The 21,153-nt window shown below is 41.9% G+C and overlaps 1 protein-coding gene across 1 annotated transcript; it reads left to right on the top strand.

The window, feature by feature from the left end:
• Window positions 1-7,556: 7,556 nt before the first annotated feature.
• LOC139724555 (uncharacterized) lies at window positions 7,557-10,884 on the top strand. Its single transcript, XM_071635687.1, has 3 exons — window positions 7,557-7,718; window positions 7,788-8,334; window positions 8,570-10,884. The coding sequence occupies exons 1-3, from the start codon at window positions 7,557-7,559 to the stop codon at window positions 10,882-10,884; spliced, it is 3,024 nt and encodes a 1,007-aa protein (XP_071491788.1).
• The last annotated feature ends 10,269 nt before the right edge of the window (window positions 10,885-21,153 follow it).

Here is a 21,153-nt window from a genome sequence, read left to right as displayed (position 1 = left end):
GTCTCCCGTTTGCAAGGGGTTTCAGGCGGGAGAACCTCCAGATCAGAAGGTGCTTGGGGTTGGAGTCTCTGCCTTCTGACACAGAACTCGGTGTTGTAATGCTTCAAAGTAAAGACCCATAGAGAAACTGGCATTTTAGAGAAAGTTTATAAGTGACTGTTTATAAAAAGCCACTCATAGAAAGCTGGAAGCTGTTAGAATATTCATATACGACAATGTGGTGAATTCTCAAAAGTCTGGTGGTTCCCGCATCTGCAAATGCATGCGTGGCACTGCAAAGTTGCACTGCTGAATTATAGTAACTTTCAGATGTTTTTCAGGGTGGCTGGCAAAAGAAGTGATGAATATTCATACGGATTGTTCTTTGTGCACCCATTATGCAGAGTTAATCTGTTTTCATATGAGCATGAAATACCGTGAGCACTGCTAAACTGCATTTGTTCATAAACAAATGATGCTGACAGTAGGGTGTGTGTCCAACTACTGGTACCTGTGATAGAGTAGTACAGCACACACTCAAATTTTAGATCACAGTCATTGAGATAAGTTACGTTCAGACAGTGATCCTTAACTTTTAGGATAAGCTCGTAGTTAGAAAGTATGGAGCGCTAAGTGTCACATGGTGTCTTTCATCATAAAATCGCTCATTTCGTCATAATCTTCTTTTTTTTTATGGCAAGTGACAACATCAATGTCATCACTAAATTACTATTTTTGTCAGCAAAATAACAATTTCCTCAAGGAAATGACAATTTTGTGGACAAAATTGTTATTTTGACACAAAATTGTCATTTTCTGACAAAATGACAGATTTTGTGACGACAGAGACACTGCGACACTTGGCACCCCATGCTTAACTACGAGCTTATCCTCGAAGTTAAGGATCACTGTCTGAACATAACCTATGTTTCTCTGAGAGACACAATTTCAGCTGTTACATAATGTGGTCTCGCTTCATGTCTTCTTGTTTTAAATCTTCCTGTCTTCTTGGTATCCATAGAAACAGAAAGTTTAGTTACGTTCAGACGGTAATCCTTAACCTCGAGGATAGCTATCTTTGAGGATAAGCTTGTAGTCAAGTAATGTGTAGATGCACTCAGTAATTGCTATCCACAACATATCTCAGGGTTAGCGCTCTATCACTCATAGTTAAGCATCATGTAGACAGAACTTGTTGATAGGAACTTGTAGAAAAGTGTAGTTGTGAGGGGCAGTGGGCACATCCTTGAGGATAGTTACCTTCGAGGATGAACTTCGTCGTGTGAATGCACATTGTAGTAAGGGGGCCAGAGCTTTTCCTCAAAGATACATTGTAGCTATCTGTGAGGTTAACAATCACCGTCTGAGCGTAACTTCTGCCACACTTTTTATTTATTCATCCACTGAATTCTTTGCTTGTGTAATACGTACATTATACATGTCTTCTTATATCTGTGTGTCAATGTTTTGTTTATCTTCCATGACATTCTGTAATTGTGCAGAAAAGATTGAAATGTGTGTGATCGTCTTTGTCGATTTCTTGATATTGTTCTCTTTAATTTTACACTTGTAGCGTAGGATGTATTGGACAATGTGTACGTGTGTACATGCTATGTAGTTTTGGCCAGTGGTGACTGTAAGCAAAATGTGTTATGAAGACACAAGATCAATATTGGCTTGTCTGAAACGACAACCACTTAAAATTTCTAGCTGTAATGAATTATGTGTACTCTTTTTTTGTCTATTCTTCTTTCCCTAGCAGTGTTTCATACATTTTAACACTGTCAAAAGGCTAGTGCATGTATGATTCACAATTACTCCTTTGGTTGATTAAGCTTTATTTGTTTTGATATTCTCAGGACAGTTGTAATGTTAATCATGACTTACAAAAATTTGACTAGCAATCTGGACTCCTATCTCTTGTATGGAAACACATGTTTGGCTGTACATACAGACATTTCTTGTATTTCTCGTTTTCTACAATGCAAAGTTAGGAAATTGTGCAGGGTACAGTTGTAAGCACAGTAAAGTCAACTGTAGGGCATAGAAATTTCATGCACACCAGGATTGGAGAAAAGTAGTGTTCATGTAGACAGGAAGCATGTAGGGAATATCAGCACAACTACCTCCCAATGTTGGCCTCCAGATAACTTTCCACCTGTCTGGTTCTGTGGAGTCACAATTTGGCCTCCAGATAACTTTCCACCTGTCTGGTTCTGTGGAGTCACAAATTCGAGAGACCACAGTAAACTTGTTACACTAGCAACTCATTTTTAGTTGGTCTGAGGATTAGCTTTTCTTGCAGGCATTATACTACAATTGTAGCTGCAGTCTCACAATGCGAAACAAGATTTTAAGTGTTGCTTGGCTACCCTGTGTTTAACTTCCCGTACTTTGGCCAGTGTGACCACAAACTTCTCAAGAAGTTACAGTCAACCTTGCCTAAGTCGATCTATTTGGACTGGAAAAATAGTTCGCCTCAGAGAAAATTCGACTTTCAAGGAATAAAACTCAGAATATACAAGGTCAAGAGAAGAGGACTTGAAATACCTTTCGACTTTAATAAGGTGATTATTTGACTTATGTGAGGTTGACTTGCCCCTTTGACGATGGTTTGATTTTGCTACAACATGCATTTCCCATAGACGCTTGCCCGAGTATATGCGGGACTCGTCCTCAAGGGTTAAGCAATTACGGTTGACACTACCTGCAAAACTGCATGCACTAAGGAAATTTCTCACTTTCCTTGAAACTATGCTTAGTTTTGTGTATTGTTACCATGCTTGGCTGAAACCTTAAAAAGTTAGTCATGTGGTTAGAGCCATTTCTTCTTCTTAACGCACACTGCACATTCTTTTGCATGCTTTCACGCATTTGCAATTAAATATTTAAGGTGGGTATGCCATGGTTTTTGCATATGTGGAGCATGGGTAAGAGACCGAAACTACGGGTAGTTTTGCACCACTGAAGCTATGTGTAGTTTTGTTGGTAGTGTGCCCGCATGCTTAAACTTCTGGAAGTTATGAGGAAGTAAACTACAGCTAATTTTGTGTAGTGTTATGATGGCTATGCAGTAAGAAAAACCAATGTGAAATAGTTAACAATCTGAAACCTATTCAACCAAAATAATTTTTCTCCATCTTTGTTTATTTGTTGTTGTTGTTGTTGTTTTTCTTTTTTAGTTTGAGATAGACATTTCCAAGGCATGCAGACTGGTCGTTTATGTCTGCACCTTGCATAAACAAAACTGACATCAATAAATTATCCAAATACTGCTGGGCAGCCATTCTAAAGGCGTTTTCACATCAGCCCGGTGTTTCGAAATAGCGCGCTATTTTCTGACTTGGGAAGTTAAAAAATATCTCGAGCTTGGATTTTTATCGGGCTGATGTGATGTGACAACGCCTTAAGAAAGAATATCAACTCCAGTCACAAAGCACAACAGGTGTTGGGCCTACGTAGAAAGAGCACACCTCGTCGTTTGAATAAAGAATTTCTTTCTGCACAATGAAACGCAGATCTCCCAACACATAGAGTGTTGTATATGCAGTGAGCAAGGTTTTATGATAATCTAACCCTGACTGGAATTACCAGTGTATTTGAATCTTCTTTTATTTAGCAAAAAAGTGTCTTTTTATATTTTGTGTAGCATTGTGTGTGTGTGTGTGTGTGTGTGTGTATGTTGTATTTGATTTTTGTTTCCATCACAAGATAAAATAGGTTGCATCTACAAATGCTATCTGTTTCTCTAATTTTTGTTTATAAATTGATACAATTTTGATTGTACTGTTTTATGAGTTTGTTACGAGAATTATTGTTATTGATCTCTGTACATTCACCTGGAATGCTTCAATCATGACTATTATTGACTATAATTTTATGAGTGATGATGGTGAATGATTAATGTACACAGTTATTAATGGGAAGCTACAGCAATGGACTGGAAGTACCATGCAAGTACGCATGCGAATCAGGGAGTGCTATTAGCATGATATCACTTGTTGCTGTGATTTCCCTCGTTGTGATGCGCCACCCGGAATAGGGGTTTGGATTGGTTGGAAGGAGTCACAATCATGAGCTCCACAATTAACATTTTATCAAAGTTGCTTCTTAAATGTCATTTTATTTTGTTCTTTCAGTCCAACCACAATTTTCTTCCTGTTCAGTCATAATTTATGTCCTGTTGAGACAATTTCTGCACTGCACAAATTTTGTGATTCACTCTGCTGTACGATAAAAATAGATTTGATGTCAATTTTGAGGAAAAAAACAGAGCAAGATTGAGAGATTGAGAGCCGTAATGTTGGCACATACTCGTAATTTTCAAATAATTTGGAAATAAATAATGATCAAAGTGATCTCAAACATCTGTGATTCTTTGTATCCGGGATCTAACATTTCCAAGAAAGATCTGAAACAGTAGCATACTGAGATTATTGCATGAAAAGAATGGAATTAATCAACATGCACTTGACACATTCTAAGTTTGCTCATTAGAGAAACTGCCCTTGCTAGCCTAGTGTTGAAACAATGCATCTCTGTCCATACACAAGAGTTGGGAGAAAACAAAAAAGAGGGAAAAGAAGTTTGTACATATATACAGTAAAGTCCAGCCAGAGAATATGGTCTGATTTAAATTGATGTTGTACACTAATGTTTTGTCTAAGACAGCAATAAAGTATAAAAAACACAAACAAAACAAAGAAGTAGTATTCATGTGATTTTAATCTCTTTGTCTATTTCTCATTATGTTACAGTTGTGTTTTACTTGAAACATGCCACCTACACTGTATATATTAATTATACCTCTTTTATCTACAATATCTATGTATCTGTAAAACGTGTACTTGTATATATGTATATGTATATGTATATATATATATTATATATATATATTATATATATATATATATATATATATTATATATATATATATATATTATATATATATATATATATATATATATATATATATATATATATATATATTATATATATATATATGTATTATATATGTTATTGTCACCCTGTTCCCTAAGCTCATTCTGGCAAGGCAGACTCATTTGCATTTTTACTTCTTTTCTTAACCTCACTCTGGCACGGCATACTCATTTGCATTCTCTCTTGTTCAGCCTAGTGCTGTAGTAGGTCTCCGCGCTTGGCTAATTTTATTAAAGTCTCAGTCAGGTGTTTTAGCTAGCTGTGCTGGGGCTGTGCACAGTTGATATAGGCATAGGAATGCGGTAATTAAAGTGTTTTTCAGTTGCTAGGTTACTTGGCAGGGTAGGAGATAATTGGTTAAGTTTGTTGGGGTGTGTGCAGTCCTGTGTTTAGGAGAGAGTTGTGTGAGGGAAAATCGGTGCACTCCATATTGAACCTTTGAGTTGAGAGGTGGAGCTCTTCATCCTCACAGTGGTGTGACTGGATGTGTGTGGATTCTGGGTGTGAAAAAGCCTCGACTTGGATCCCCCCCCCCCCCCCTAGCAAGTAATTGTCAGACTTGCAATTTCGGGACTTCCTTTTGGCTGCCACAGCACACCAAAGCACATCTCCAAACCCAAGACCACAGAGATTCCGTAAGTTGACATTTTATGTATTTGTTAAGCAGCTGTAATGATATAGAGTGTGTAATTTGATAGCATAAAAAGGAATAGTTTTAATGCTCAAAAATTTTTGTCACATTGCAGTAGATGTAACAGTTATAATTTCAAACTGGTATGAATTTTGGATAGCGCATTGAAAGCAAGTACAATAGTGTTGTTGATAAGTGCTACTACATTTTTTGTTAAAACGTTTGTTAGTCTTTTGTACAGAGCTCTGGAAATATGGCAGATGAAATTATCATGTTCATTTGGTGATAAGACAAAAGGACATTAATTGCCCCGTATAAGTATTATCGTATAGTGTTGCATTTGTTTATACGGTTGTACTCATAAGGTTTTTTTTTTTTTGCAAGTATCAATTGAATATAATCGGTGTAAACAATAGTTTTTATGTTATTTGACACTTTAAAATGTGTCCGCTTTCTGTGTGAATTGACACTTCAGATTGAGTCCACTTTTTACGCTCGTATTTGGCAAGTGGTTTTTCAAAAAAAAAAAGAAAGAAAGAAAAACAACTGTTATACAGACACATTAGATGACCGTAAAGTGAAGTGTTTATAATTTTATATATTGATGGTTAATCGGTTTTCTTTTAAAGCAACAGTAATTGTATATGAGAATGTTACGAACACTTTCTAGAAAGCATTTTGGTATATTTTTATACAGTCATCCCGTTCCTCGTCTTACTACAAACTTAGCTGGGCTAAGTATAAAGCTCCATGTCTTCTTCGTAGACGCCGGCCATTGGCCAAGACTGTTAACTCCTCGAACTCCACGCTTTCGGCAAATTGGTCTCGAACGACCTCGCTTATCTCCGACAACGACCTCGTCATTGATTACGACTCGCCGACGAACTCTATCACCACGATTTCTCACGCGTGATCTCCCCCATCGCGGAGCGGTACATTTCCGCCCCCATGTAAAGTCGGTATCATTTTATTGGTGCACCTTAGGGTTTTAGGTCAAGTTAACCAAAATATATTGTAAGACTTTTGAATACTGAAACTGTTGCAAAACCATAAAACCATCAAATTTATAATGAAAATACGGTCTATGTTGCAAACCAAAATAGTACATTTGACTGTGATTATTGTATTGATAGTATATGTTTTTGAATATTTGAGGAGAAAGGTGTATTATATTAAAAATCACGTTAATTGACTGTTTGAAACTTATCCAAAGTTTGACTGGCTTGATTCTTTGAAGTTGTGCCTTTTTCTGTACTTAAGTTCACAATTGAAAGGTTTTTTTTGCGATATTGAACAAACTTCACTAAATTGTTTAGTCGATATTCAATTGGCAACAATCAAGTGACATTTTGGCGACCACGAAGGGACCCCTCTGTTAAAGTCTGGAGTATAAGTAACTGTTGTATTTGGGATCCAGGGTTATTATTACTGTGTACCATGGTGAAATCCTCATTATTTATAAATGATGTTTGATTTTGATATGTAACGTATAATTGTGGAATTGTCATTGTATACAGGTTTATGATTGGTCATGGAGAGTTGGACATGTGCTGACCGGGTGCCGCAGCAATACAAATTGTAAGTTGTCCCTGTTTTGTTAAACTTTTGGTGTTTAATCTCACAATGGAGATTGAAAAATTGCATCGCATTGGGGAATCCATAGGCTTGAGTGGTGGTGAGTTGAGAGAATTTATTGCAGAGGAACAAAAACGAGCTAGGGAAGAGCGTGCTGAGGAACGAGAGAGAGTTAAAAGAGAACAGGAATTAACTCAGTTGAAGTTAGACTTGGAACGGGAGAAGGGGAATAGTGGTAATGGTAGTTCTGAACCGCACGTAAGACCACCAAAATTACCAACTTTTGACGAAGCAAAAGATAATTTAGATACCTACCTAAATAGGTTTGAGCGCTATGCTCGCGCGCAATCTTGGCCACAATCCTCGTGGGCCATCAATTTAAGCGCACTCCTCACTGGGAAAGCACTCGACACATACGCGAGGCTAACCGATGAAGAGGCTGGCTGCAGGTGTGAGTGCATCGAACGATGACTCTCCACATCCAAGCGGACCAGACAGTGGTGCACTGGCGCCGAATGAGTCAGATGTCCAGGCGACAGGAGAACTTCGTTCTGATGATTATACTTATGATGCAGGTCAATTCAATACACAGGTTAGAAATCCTGGTAATCAATATGAACAAGGCTGTTTACTAATTGATTCATGTTTCTCTTGTGATAAGGTGGTCCAGATGGAGGAACGTAGTATGGAATTTCCAGTGATGAGCGCAGCCTGCGGAGCCAAACCGATTCGCAAGATGCCGGTTGTGGAAGGACACGTCAACGGAAAGCCAGTTCAAGTTCTTCGCGACAGCGGATGTTCAACGGCAGTCATCAGAACAGAGTTGGTCCAACCACAGCAGATGACAGACGAATGGCGGACTTGCATTCTGATTGACGGAACTACACGAAGATTTCAAGTGGCCAGAGTAAGAGTTGACACTCCATATTTTGTAGGGGAGTTAGATGTATTGTGCATGAGTAACCCAGTATATCCCTTGATACTTGGTAATGTACAAGGCGTCCGTAATCCAGGAGATCCTGACTGCCAGTGGAAACCGGTAGAATTGCTGGAGGCAGTTGAGACTAGACAGCAGAAGGAAGACAAGACCAAACCACTGAGGGCACTGAAGGTACCAGGCCAGGTGTCAAACGTCACACCAGATGATTTCCGACGTGAACAGAAGGCTGATGCTACACTAGATAAACTTCGGCAACATGCTATGTCAGGTACAGTGAAAGAAAGTAGAAACGGTAGTAAGTCGAAGTTTGTATTCAAAGATGGATTGTTGTACAGGGAATTTTATTCCATGACTAGAAACTCAGAAGATAAGATAGATCAATTGGTGGTTCCGGAAAAACTCAGGAAAAACATTCTTAAGTTAGCACATGAGTCCATTATGGGTGGTCACCTAGGTTCAAATAAGACGAGTGACAAGATCCTTGCTCATTTTTTTTTGGCCAGGTGTGCAGGCTGATGTCAAAAGGTTCTGCAGATCGTGCGACGCATGTCAACGTGCTATTCCGAAGGGTAGAGTGACGAAGATTCCGCTGGGAACAACCCCGATCATCGATGAACCATTTCACCGAGTCGCCATCGACATCGTTGGTCCGATAAAGCCAGTATCATCACGTGGTCATCGATATATCCTGACATTGGTCGATTACGCAACGCGCTACCCGGAAGCGGTGCCACTTCGAAACATTGACACCTCATCGGTAGCAGAAGCGTTACTTAGCATTTACTCGCGGGTTGGTTTCCCAAAAGAGATGTTCACCGACAGAGGATCGCAGTTTACTTCAGACGTAATGCGGGAAGTTAGCAGGCTGCTGTCGATTCGTCATGTGACTACAACACCATATCACCCACAATGCAATGGCCTAGTTGAAAAATTCAACGGTACACTCAAACGCATGCTAAACAAGATGTGTGAGGAACGCCCTACTGATTGGGACCGTTACATTGATGCATTGCTGTTTGCCTACCGAGAAACACCACAGGACAGCACAGGCTTTGCACCATTTGAGCTACTTTATGGTAGAGTTGTGAGAGGACCCCTCATGATTGTTAAGGAGTTGTGGACCCAGGATGACACGGAAGCGGATACCAAATCTACGTATCAGTATGTGCTAGATCTGAAAGAAAGGATGGAGAAAACTTGTGACATCGCCCGACAGGAGCTACTGAAGTCGCATGAAAAGTATAGACGGAACTATAATCGCAAGGCTAGGCAGCGTTCCTTCAAGGTCGGAGATGAGGTTTTGGTGCTCCTCCCCACGGACAGCAACAAACTCCTCATGCATTGGAAGGGCCCATTTCGAGTTGTTGGTACTGTTGGGAAGCTCGATTATCGCATTGATCTAGGAAGTAGGATCACATTTCACGCTAATTTGTTGAAGCTCTATGTTCACAGGGATGATGTTCCAGATGTTGGTGCTCCATTTGAAGTAGCCTCAGTCTCTGTTGTTGAGGAAGAAGACGTCAGTGAAGATGGCGATGTGTCCTATCAGAGGATGTCCAACGAACATCTACTTCACATTCCAACTACCAAGCGTACTCAAGGTGTCGATGATGTTAATGTTGACCCAAATTTAACTGATGAACAGCGTCGTCAGGTATCGTCGTTATTGTGTGAATTCGAAGATGTACTAACTGATGTTCCAGGGGTAACGAGTGCTGGTGAACATGACATAAAACTCACTCATAGTGAACCAATTCGCAGTAAACCATACCCCTTACCGCATGCTCTTCGACAGGTCGTTAAGGATGAGATTCAAGAAATGATGGATTTAGGCGTCATTGAACAGTCTTCATCGCCTTATGCATCACCCATCGTACTGGTCAAGAAAAAGGACGAGTCAAACCGCTTTTGTTGTGATTTCAGGAAACTCAATTCAGCTACTGTCATTGATTCAGAGCCGATCCCGGACCAGGAGGAAATTTTTGCCAAGTTGGCTGGTGATCGTTACTTTTCCAAAATTGACCTCACCAAAGGATATTGGCAAGTGCCATTAGCACAACAGGCTAAGCCCCTTACGGCTTTTATAACCCATGACGGACTGTACCAGTTCACTACAATGCCTTTCGGACTAGTAAATGCTCCCGCTAGTTTTAGCAGAATTATGAGAACTGCTCTTCGGGGAATGCCAAATGTGGACAATTTCATCGATGACATTTTGATTCATACCCCAACTTGGGAGGAACATTGTAGGACTCTCCAAGCTGTGTTGGTACGACTACGAGCAGTAAACTTGAAGGCAAAACCTGCTAAGTGTTTTGTGGGCTTTGCAGAACTAGACTTCTTGGGTCATCATGTGGGCAGAGGCACAGCACAACCAAATCAGGACAAGATTGCCCAGATTCAACAGGCTACGAGACCAGAAACCAAGAAGCAGCTTCGATCCTTCTTAGGATTGGCGGGATATTACCGCAGATTTGTGCCGAACTATGCAGCTATAGCTGTACCCCTGACAGATCTGACAAAAAAGGGAGAACCCAATCTCATCAGATGGGGTGAGCCGCAGGACAAAGCATTCAATACCTTGAAGCTGAAGTTGTCAAGCCAACCCATCCTTCATCTCCCAGATGTCAACAGGACATTCACTCTACGTACTGATGCCTCAGATACAGGCATTGGAGCCATGCTGCTACAGGAACATGAAGGTCAAAAGTTTCCCACAGCCTATGCTAGTAAGAAACTCTTAGCTAGAGAGAGAGCCTACTCTACTATCGAGAAAGAATGTTTAGCAGTTGTCTGCAAGGGCAGTGCTCAAATTTGAGACCCACCTATACGGCAGGGAATTTGTGCTTGAAGTTGACCATTACCCGCTGTTGGCAATACGACGGTCAAAGGTCGCCAACGCCAGGATTCTTCGTTGGGCATTGGCCCTTCAACCATACAGATTTCGGATAGAGGCCATTAAGGGTAAAGACAATGTAGGCGCAGATTTCTTGAGTCGTCTGGAGTAAAACAAAAAAAAAAAGGAGTGGCACTGAGAGATGTACTATTGAAATTATGATATATTGCATTTTCAGCAGGAAGGCTGGTGTACTAATTTCAGCATTTTGTTTTCTTTTGCAGGAAATTATATTAACTCGATTAAATTTCTACCTTTCTGCAGGAACAGAAGCAGAAGTGAGCCCATGTAGATGGTTAAAATATTAATTATTTTCTCTCCATTTTTATCTAACAAAAATTTTTCTTCCATTTCAGATGCAGAAAATGTTACAAAGGAAGAAAGAATAAATCTTATTTTCTCTCAATTTGTTGCCGAGAAGGAAAATGAAATTAACTGTAAGTATGCTCGGTAAATGATATTGTGTATATATAAAGAATTACCGGTCCTTTTCATTTTGAACTGGTAAAAATTTTCCCGGAAAATTTTCTTAAGGAGGGGGCGAATTGTCACCCTGTTCCCTAAGCTCATTCTGGCAAGGCAGACTCATTTGCATTTTTACTTCTTTTCTTAACCTCACTCTGGCACGGCATACTCATTTGCATTCTCTCTTGTTCAGCCTAGTGCTGTAGTAGGTCTCCGCGCTTGGCTAATTTTATTAAAGTCTCAGTCAGGTGTTTTAGCTAGCTGTGCTGGGGCTGTGCACAGTTGATATAGGCATAGGAATGCGGTAATTAAAGTGTTTTTCAGTTGCTAGGTTACTTGGCAGGGTAGGAGATAATTGGTTAAGTTTGTTGGGGTGTGTGCAGTCCTGTGTTTAGGAGAGAGTTGTGTGAGGGAAAATCGGTGCACTCCATATTGAACCTTTGAGTTGAGAGGTGGAGCTCTTCATCCTCACAGTGGTGTGACTGGATGTGTGTGGATTCTGGGTGTGAAAAAGCCTCGACTTGGATCCCCCCCCCCCTAGCAAGTAATTGTCAGACTTGCAATTTCGGGACTTCCTTTTGGCTGCCACAGCACACCAAAGCACATCTCCAAACCCAAGACCACAGAGATTCCGTAAGTTGACATTTTATGTATTTGTTAAGCAGCTGTAATGATATAGAGTGTGTAATTTGATAGCATAAAAAGGAATAGTTTTAATGCTCAAAAATTTTTGTCACATTGCAGTAGATGTAACAGTTATAATTTCAAACTGGTATGAATTTTGGATAGCGCATTGAAAGCAAGTACAATAGTGTTGTTGATAAGTGCTACTACATTTTTTGTTAAAACGTTTGTTAGTCTTTTGTACAGAGCTCTGGAAATATGGCAGATGAAATTATCATGTTCATTTGGTGATAAGACAAAAGGACATTAATTGCTCCGTATAAGTATTATCGTATAGTGTTGCATTTGTTTATACGGTTGTACTCATAAGGTTTTTTTTTTTGTTGCAAGTATCAATTGAATATAATCGGTGTAAACAATAGTTTTTATGTTATTTGACACTTTAAAATGTGTCCGCTTTCTGTGTGAATTGACACTTCAGATTGAGTCCACTTTTTACGCTCGTATTTGGCAAGTGGTTTTTCAAAAAAAAAAAAGAAAAGAAAGAAAAACAATTGTTATACAGACACATTAGATGACCGTAAAGTGAAGTGTTTATAATTTTATATATTGATGGTTAATCGGTTTTCTTTTAAAGCAACAGTAATTGTATAATTATGAGAATGTTACGAACACTTTCTAGAAAGCATTTTGGTATATTTTTATACAGTCATCCCGTTCCTCGTCTTACTACAAACTTAGCTGGGCTAAGTATAAAGCTCCATGTCTTCTTCGTAGACGCCGGCCATTGGCCAAGACTGTTAACTCCTCGAACTCCACGCTTTCGGCAAATTGGTCTCGAACGACCTTGCTTATCTCCGACAGTTACGACAACGACCTCGTCATTGATTACGACTCGCCGACGAACTCTATCACCACGATTTCTCACGCGTGATCTCCCCCATCGCGGAGCGGTACATTTCCGCCCCCATGTAAAGTCGGTATCATTTTATTGGTGCACCTTAGGGTTTTAGGTCAAGTTAACCAAAATATATTGTAAGACTTTTGAATACTGAAACTGTTGCAAAACCATAAAACCATCAAATTTATAATGAAAATACGGTCTATGTTGCAAACCAAAATAGTACATTTGACTGTGATTATTGTATTGATAGTATATGTTTTTGAATATTTGAGGAGAAAGGTGTATTATATTAAAAATCACGTTAATTGACTGTTTGAAACTTATCCAAAGTTTGACTGGCTTGATTCTTTGAAGTTGTGCCTTTTTCTGTACTTAAGTTCACAATTGACAGGTTTTTTTTTGCGATATTGAACAAACTTCACTAAATTGTTTAGTCGATATTCAATTGGCAACAATCAAGTGACAGTTATATATATATATCATATATATATTGTGACGAACTCGCCTTCTCGTCGTGAATTAAGAGAGTGTATTTGACTGTCTGTACAAATGTCTCCGCGAGCCGTGTCAGGATGGCCGAGTAGGCGGGGTTCGTTTTGTTGCAGTTTACAACGATCCCTCTAAATTATTAAAACTACTAGTCTGTACGCTACCATGTATTATGTTGTGTCAGAAGCAGCTCACCAACATAAGCGGCACACATACCGAGTTCAGCATCACTTATGTATGTCATTCCCAAGCGTCACTTGTAGAGGATGTTAAATTGGTACACTTTTTTTTTTTGTTACCAACTTTTACTACCAACTCTTGCTACCAAGTTCTGCTACCAAGTTTTGTTACCAACTCTGCTACCAACTCAGTCACGCTAACGTGGAACACCTGTTACCAACTCTGCTACCAACTTTTGCTACCAACTCAGTCACGCTAACGTGGAACACCTTTCATAAATATATGGTGGCACAGGTATTGTTGATGGCACGGGGTAAAGTGCTGTATCGCACCGTTACCAACTTCCTCAGGCGGCGACTGGAACTTGGATTGGGCACGGACTATGCGACAAGTCACATTACCATTATACCCGAAATCCAATGACGACGACTGGAACTTGGATTGGGCACGGACTATGCGACAAGTCACATTACCAAAATACCCGAAATCCAACGGCTTGCTAGTTGGTCTTTCTCAGGAACGGTGCTCCAACTCCGGAACATGTACCACCACTCTGCACACCGCTGCTTGGTGATAGAATTCTCAAGAAGACACAATGGAGTAATCGGTTCAGCAACACATGTACAGTTTAATACACATAGAAGTGAACACTAACAACACCTTGGAAATGTATCATACACGGGCTGCTTGTTGCGAACTATGTCACACAACGGCCACTTTATATGCCTCTCCTCCTATCGCGGAGTAAGGAGGCAATCCCGCACGGCCGTAAGCGATGCAGAAAATACCTGCAGTAGTCATTCAAATTATTTACAATGTTGGCGTGGTTACAAAATTCGTACAATGATTATACGTTTTAACAGTATCTCCTGTACATGGTTACTATAATTCGGCATGTATCATCGGTCTAAACCGGAGTTGGTATTAAATAACCCAAACTTGCCCATGACAAACAAGTAACCACATATTTAATAATAAATGTTAAAACTCATAATAATGCATTACCACATTAAAATGTTTGTCCAACATTCCGATAATGCGCCCTTTCTACGCTATAGGCACAATCGATCATACCAAATTATAATCGAAACGGTTAAATCGAATCGGTTCCACCGAATTTCGTTACATGGCTTCCCTCCCCATGCAGGCTTCGTCCCTGGAGCCGAACACATGAAGAAAGAAAAAGTGGCAACAAAAATGTACTACTAGAAACATTATTGAACGTTTTGCTCCTTTACAAAACTCTACGTACAGTCCATAGCAACGTTATGAGACAACTACAGTCTTTAATTCAAGGCTGTCCAATTGTCATATAGACTAACTGTTCGTCAGAATCTCATCTTTATAAGAGTTCAACAGTCTCTTCGTTTGATTTCCTGACCTGGCTGCTCCCTTGCAGCAGACAGGTCGACACGAAGGATGTCGCATTTCACCCTGGCATGGTGTGCCAGAATGAATCCGATGTATGACGAGATGAACGGGCGTGCCCCATCGGAGAGCGGCTCCTCGATCGGGGTAGATAATCAGGTGGTCTTCCCGGTGACCGAGAATAGCGTGCAGGTGAGGAAGAGTCGTCACACCGGCGATGCCCACTAGGTAGCTTTCCCGCAACCACTGGTGCTGTCGCGCTGACGCTGACACGTGTCCCTGCTCGGCCTGTGGAGAACACCTCTGAGTCGTCTCTCAGAAGCTGGTATGCCGATGAATTGCTTTCTGGGGGATTTTCTGTCCAACTGCATTGACAGAAGTCCACCAGATGTGGCGGCACACGATTCTGAGATATGCCTTCGTCGAGAGGCGTGGTCTCCGTGTCGTCCTCAGCAAGGCTGGTAAGGTTGGCTGGCGCTGTCCCTTTTACCAACGTCGGTGCTGTCGTTGCTGCACATTTCTGTCTCTCATTGTTTATACATGGGAGAGATACCCATGGAGTATGCAGCTGCATGTTCTCGAAATCTAGCGTGGTGTCCAGACCAATCAAGAGATCCAGACCAAGGATGCCCTCAGCTCTTATGTCAGCTACTACCAAGTCGACATAGCACAAGCAGGAGCCAAGCTGAAGTTCCATGGTTGCATGTCCCTTTGTTTTCAACCGAGATCCATCTGCTTGACGAACGATGCTTGTCACTGGTTCAAGTGGTGGCTTTCGTTCAGGTCTCATTCGCAGGTACATTCCTTCTGAGACATATGACTGCGATGCACCACTGTCTACCAGAAACATCACCTCCTGCCCATTCACGTTCAAATTCACGTACAATCCTTTCTGGAACGTGGATGACAGAAGTGAAGCTGCGGAACTAGGTAGTGGCGGGTGAGATGTCTCTGGTTCGGATGCCTCTCTGGCTGGTGTGCACCCGTCGTCTGAAGGATTCGTACCCTCCTTGGATGTGTCCTCATTGTTGTCAGAAGGCTGACTGTCCTCCTTCTGTTCGTTTTTAGGGAGTGTCTCAGTCTTTAATGCCAAGTCGTTTCTCGGCACTGGCGCTGGTTGCTCCTTCTCCCTCTTCTTTATTAGATCGCTCACTGCTTCGATCATGAGAGTGGTGTTATTTTCACACACCCCCACCCTAACAAAAAAGTCCTGTGGTACTCCCTGTGGTACTTGTCGGTACCACACAATGTACCACACACTTGTAATGTTACCACAGGAACTGTGTGTACTGTACCACAGGCTTGTAGGGTACTCCCTGTAGTACTTGTCAGTACCACACAATGTACCACATAAATAAATGTTACCACAGGAACTGTGTGGTACTGTTTTACAGGCTCATGTGGTACTCCCTGTGGTACTGGCTGGTACCACACAATGTACCACACAAATATATGTTAACACAGGAACTGTGTGGTACTGTGTCACAGGATCGTGTGGTACTCTGGGATGTACCACAGGGCAGTACCACAGGACATTACCACAGGAAAGTTCCACAGGACAGTACCACAAGACAGTATACACACAAATTGTCCTGTGGTATTTTGGGATGTATACCACACAACAGTACCACAGGACAGTACCACATGAATTGTCCTGTGGTATTTTGGGACGTACCACAGGAGAGTACAACAGGAAAGTACCACAGGATAGTACCACAGGACAGTACCACACGACTTGTTCTGTGGTATTTTAGGACGTACCACAGGACAGTACCACAGGGCAGTTCCACAGGACAGTACCACAGGAAAGTACCACAGGATAGTACCACAGGACAGTACCACAGGAATTGTCCTGTGGTATTTTGGGACGTACCACAGGACAGTACCACAGGATAGTACCTCAGGACAGTACCTCACGACTTGTCCTGTGGTATTTTGGGACGTACCACAGGACAGTACCACAGGGCAGTACCACAGGACAGTACCACAGGATAGTACCACAGGACAGTACCACACGACTTGTCCTGTGGTATTTTGGGACGTACCACAGGGCAGTACCACAGGACAGTACCACAGGAAAGTACCACAGGATAGTAGCACAGGACAGTACCACACAACTCGTCCTGTGGTATTTTGGGACGTACCACAGGACAGTACCACAGGGTAGTACCACAGGAAAGTACCACAGGAAAGTACCACAGGAAAGTACCACAGGACAGTACCACACGACTTGTCCTGTGGTATTTTGGGACATACCACAGGACAGTACCACAGGAATTGTCCTGTGGTATTTTGGGACATACCACAGGACAGTACCACAGGACAGTACCACAGGATATTACCACAGGACAGTACCTCACGACTTGTCCTGTGGTATTTTGGGACGTACCACAGGACAGTACCACAGGGCAGTACCACAGGACAATACCACAGGGCAGTACCACAGGACAGTACCACAGGATAGTACCACAGGACAGTACCACACGACTTGTCCTGTGGTATTTGGGACGTACCACAGGGCAGTACCACAGGACAGTACCACAGGATAGTACAACAGTACAGTACCACACGACTTGTCCTGTGGTATTTTGGGACGTACCACAGGACAGTACCACAGGATAGTACCACAGGACAGTACCACACGACTTGTCCTGTGGTATTTTGGGATGTACCACAGGACAGTACCACAGGGCAGTACCACAGGGCAGTACCACAGGACAATACCACAGGAAAGTACCACAGGATAGTACCACAGGACAGTACCACATGACTTGTCCTGTGGTATTTTGGGACGTACCACAGGACAGTACCACACGAATTGTCCTGTGGAATTTTGGGACGTACCACAGGACAGTACGACAGGAATTCCTGTGGTAATTTTCGATGTATACCACAGGTGAGTACCACAGGAACTGTCCAAAATCCCACAGGAAAATCATAATATGGTGCTCTTCCACACAGAAGTACCACACAGCAAATTAAATTCGTAAGTACCACAGAAAAATGCTACAGGATATTCTTTTTTTTTCTTAACATTTTATACCAGAGGACTATCACATCAGGAGAATATCAAACAGCAGTACCACACAGGAGTACCACACAGGAAAATTGTAAGGCAGAATCAACTGAAATTTATAACAAAAATACAAACAAAAAAGCACATATTAATATTCCTCAATTAATTGATAGATGAGTTATGCTGTGAATTATTATAATTGATTTTCCATTACTTATCCTGTCCTATGCTCCTACAGTATTACCTATTTAGTGAAAGTGCTGATGTAAAGCATGAGAAATTTCATAAGGACTTCTGTGGTACTCCTGTGGTACTCCTGTGGTACTCCTGTGGTACAAATTTTTACATAGCTCATGAATATTCATAAAAAGCACTCTAGATTTTAGAAAATACATATATGACTTAAAAAGTCAAAGTATTAATGATGGAACTTACTTTGAACTTTATGAAAGATTGTCTAATTATGTTATGTTATTCCCAATATCATAGATATTGTTATGAAAGTGTAATTTCATATCTTGATAATAAAGTATAATCGAGTTAGTAACCATGCCTTAATGCTTTACGGATAGACGGCCATATATATATGTACTGAGAGGGTCGATGGCTACCTAGGAATAGAATATCACTATATAGATCTATTATAGGACTAGATTGGCACTTGGCCATTAGACTCTCGTTTGAGGTTATATGTTAGGAGTAGGACAGGTTATTAAGTAGGGCCATGTTTGTCCTAAAATCCATCACTCACCTATCAGAAATATTCCTTGAAATGTGGCTAAAAGTCTCCCAGATTTTTTTTTTCGATCTATCCTGTGTGGTACTCTCCTGTGGTACCATGGAAATGCTGTGTGGTACTGCCCTGTGGTAATGCTGTGTGGTAATGATCGACCTGTGGTACTGTCCTGTGGTACTGTCCCAAAATACCACAGGACAGTTCCTGTGGTACTGTTCTGTGGTACTAGTCCTGTGGTACTGCCCTGTGGCACGTCCCAAAATACCACAGGAATTCCTGTGGTACTGTCCTGTGGTACTGTTCTGTGGTACCGGTCCTGTGGTACTTTCCTGTGGTACTGCCCTGTGGTACGTCCCAAAATACCACAGGAATTCCTGTGGTACTGTCCTGTGGTATGTCCCAAAATACCACAGGACAATTCCTGTGGTACTGTCCTGTGGTACTGTCCTGTGGTACTTTCCTGTGGTACTGTCCTGTGGTACCGTCCTGTGGTAATTACCACAGGAGTACCACAGGACTTTTTCGTAAGGGCATGGATGTATCAGCAGTGTCTTCATCCTTCACAGCCACGTCTTGTTCTTCCTTTTGTGACAGCAAGACACGGTTATACTGCCGACGGTCACTCTCCATCCGCAGGAAGGCTTCTGCGTTGAGAGCAGCTTGGATGGCCTCGTCGAGCGTACGAGGCTGAGCCCGGAAGAGGCCGATTCGGATATCCCGGTCAACTATTGCATCGAGAAAATGACCTCGAGCCAATTTATCTTGGCCCGCTTCCTCGAATTCAGGATATGCCATGGATGTAAGCTCGCGAATGTTCTGTCCTAGCTCCTGCAAACTTTCCTTCGGTCTGCGTCGTCTGGTACGCAGTTCTGCCAGGAATACTTCTGAATGCGAAACAGGTCCAAAGCGGTGCTTCAGGCGGTTCACGAGTTCTTGGTACGTCAACTGACGTCCCGTCTGCTGTGCTAGTACTTTGACAGCAGCTCCTTTCAAGCTGGCAGCCAAATATTGAAGAGCTTCCACTTCCGTCCAGCGGTTAACTCCAGCGCAAGCTTCGAAATGACAAAGATAGTCCAGCACAGGTCCTTTGCCATCATATCTATCTGGTATGACAGCCGGTGTGCTGGTTCCGTTGCCCTGAACATCATAATGACGTCTCTGGTCCCAGAGCTCTGTTCGACGTCGCTGGTTCGGGCCAAACTGGTGTGGCATTACATCTGGTTGTTCTCCAAATGTAACAGGTTGGTCACTTGTACGAGATGAATGCGCCTGCTGCATTGGAGTTTGATGCTGCTGAGGTAGTAGCTTTGCCGATGGCGGAGCTGACAACTCCACCTCTCTATTCGCATCTCCAAACAGCTGAGGTGACACCACTGATGAACTTGGTCGTGACGACTGGTTAAGGCGTCCTCCAAGTGTCATCGGTGAACAGTGCGAGTTAGGTACCGAAGTTGGTGCTACTCCAGTTTGTTTGCGCACCGACTCTGACACCTGAGCAATCAAGTCGTCGATTTCGCTAATCTTGCTCTCCAGCAAAAGTGACAACTCCAACAATGGTATCTCGTGTGCCATCGTGAAAACACAGTTAACTACATTTATTCATACAAAAGTTACAAATAGGGATCCCACTCCTGACACCATGTGTGACGAACTCGCCTTCTCGTCGTGAATTAAGAGAGTGTATTTGCCTGTCTGTACAAATGTCTCCGCGAGCCGTGTCAGGATGGCCGAGTAGGCGGGGTTCGTTTTGTTGCAGTTTACAACGATCCCTCTAAATTATTAAAACTACTAGTCTGTACGCTACCATGTATTATGTTGTGTCAGAAGCAGCTCACCAACATAAGCGGCACACATACCGAGTTCAGCATCACTTATGTATGTCATTCCCAAGCGTCACTTGTAGAGGATGTTAAATTGGTACACTTTTTTTTTGTTACCAACTTTTACTACCAACTCTTGCTACCAAGTTCTGCTACCAAGTTTTGTTACCAACTCTGCTACCAACTCAGTCACGCTAACGTGGAACACCTGTTACCAACTCTGCTACCAACTTTTGCTACCAACTCAGTCACGCTAACGTGGAACACCTTTCATAAATATATGGTGGCACAGGTATCGTTGATGGCACGGGGTAAAGTGCTGTATCGCACCGTTACCAACTTCCTCAGGCGGCGACTGGAACTTGGATTGGGCACGGACTATGCGACAAGTCACATTACCATTATACCCGAAATCCAATGACGACGACTGGAATTTGGATTGGGCACGGACTATGCGACAAGTCACATTACCAATATACCCGAAATCCAACGGCTTGCTAGTTGGTCTTTCTCAGGAACGGTGCTCCAACTCAGGAACATGTACCACCACTCTGCACACCGCTGCTTGGTGATAGAATTCTCAAGAAGA

This window comes from Diadema antillarum, unplaced genomic scaffold (genome assembly GCF_040938485.1).
Source record: "Diadema antillarum isolate AM-2024a unplaced genomic scaffold, OU_Dant_1.0 scf00000221, whole genome shotgun sequence".
Classification (NCBI taxonomy): domain Eukaryota; kingdom Metazoa; phylum Echinodermata; class Echinoidea; order Diadematoida; family Diadematidae; genus Diadema; species Diadema antillarum.
Note: the sequence above shows the minus strand (reverse complement) of the source record. Positions and strands in the feature narration are given on the sequence as shown.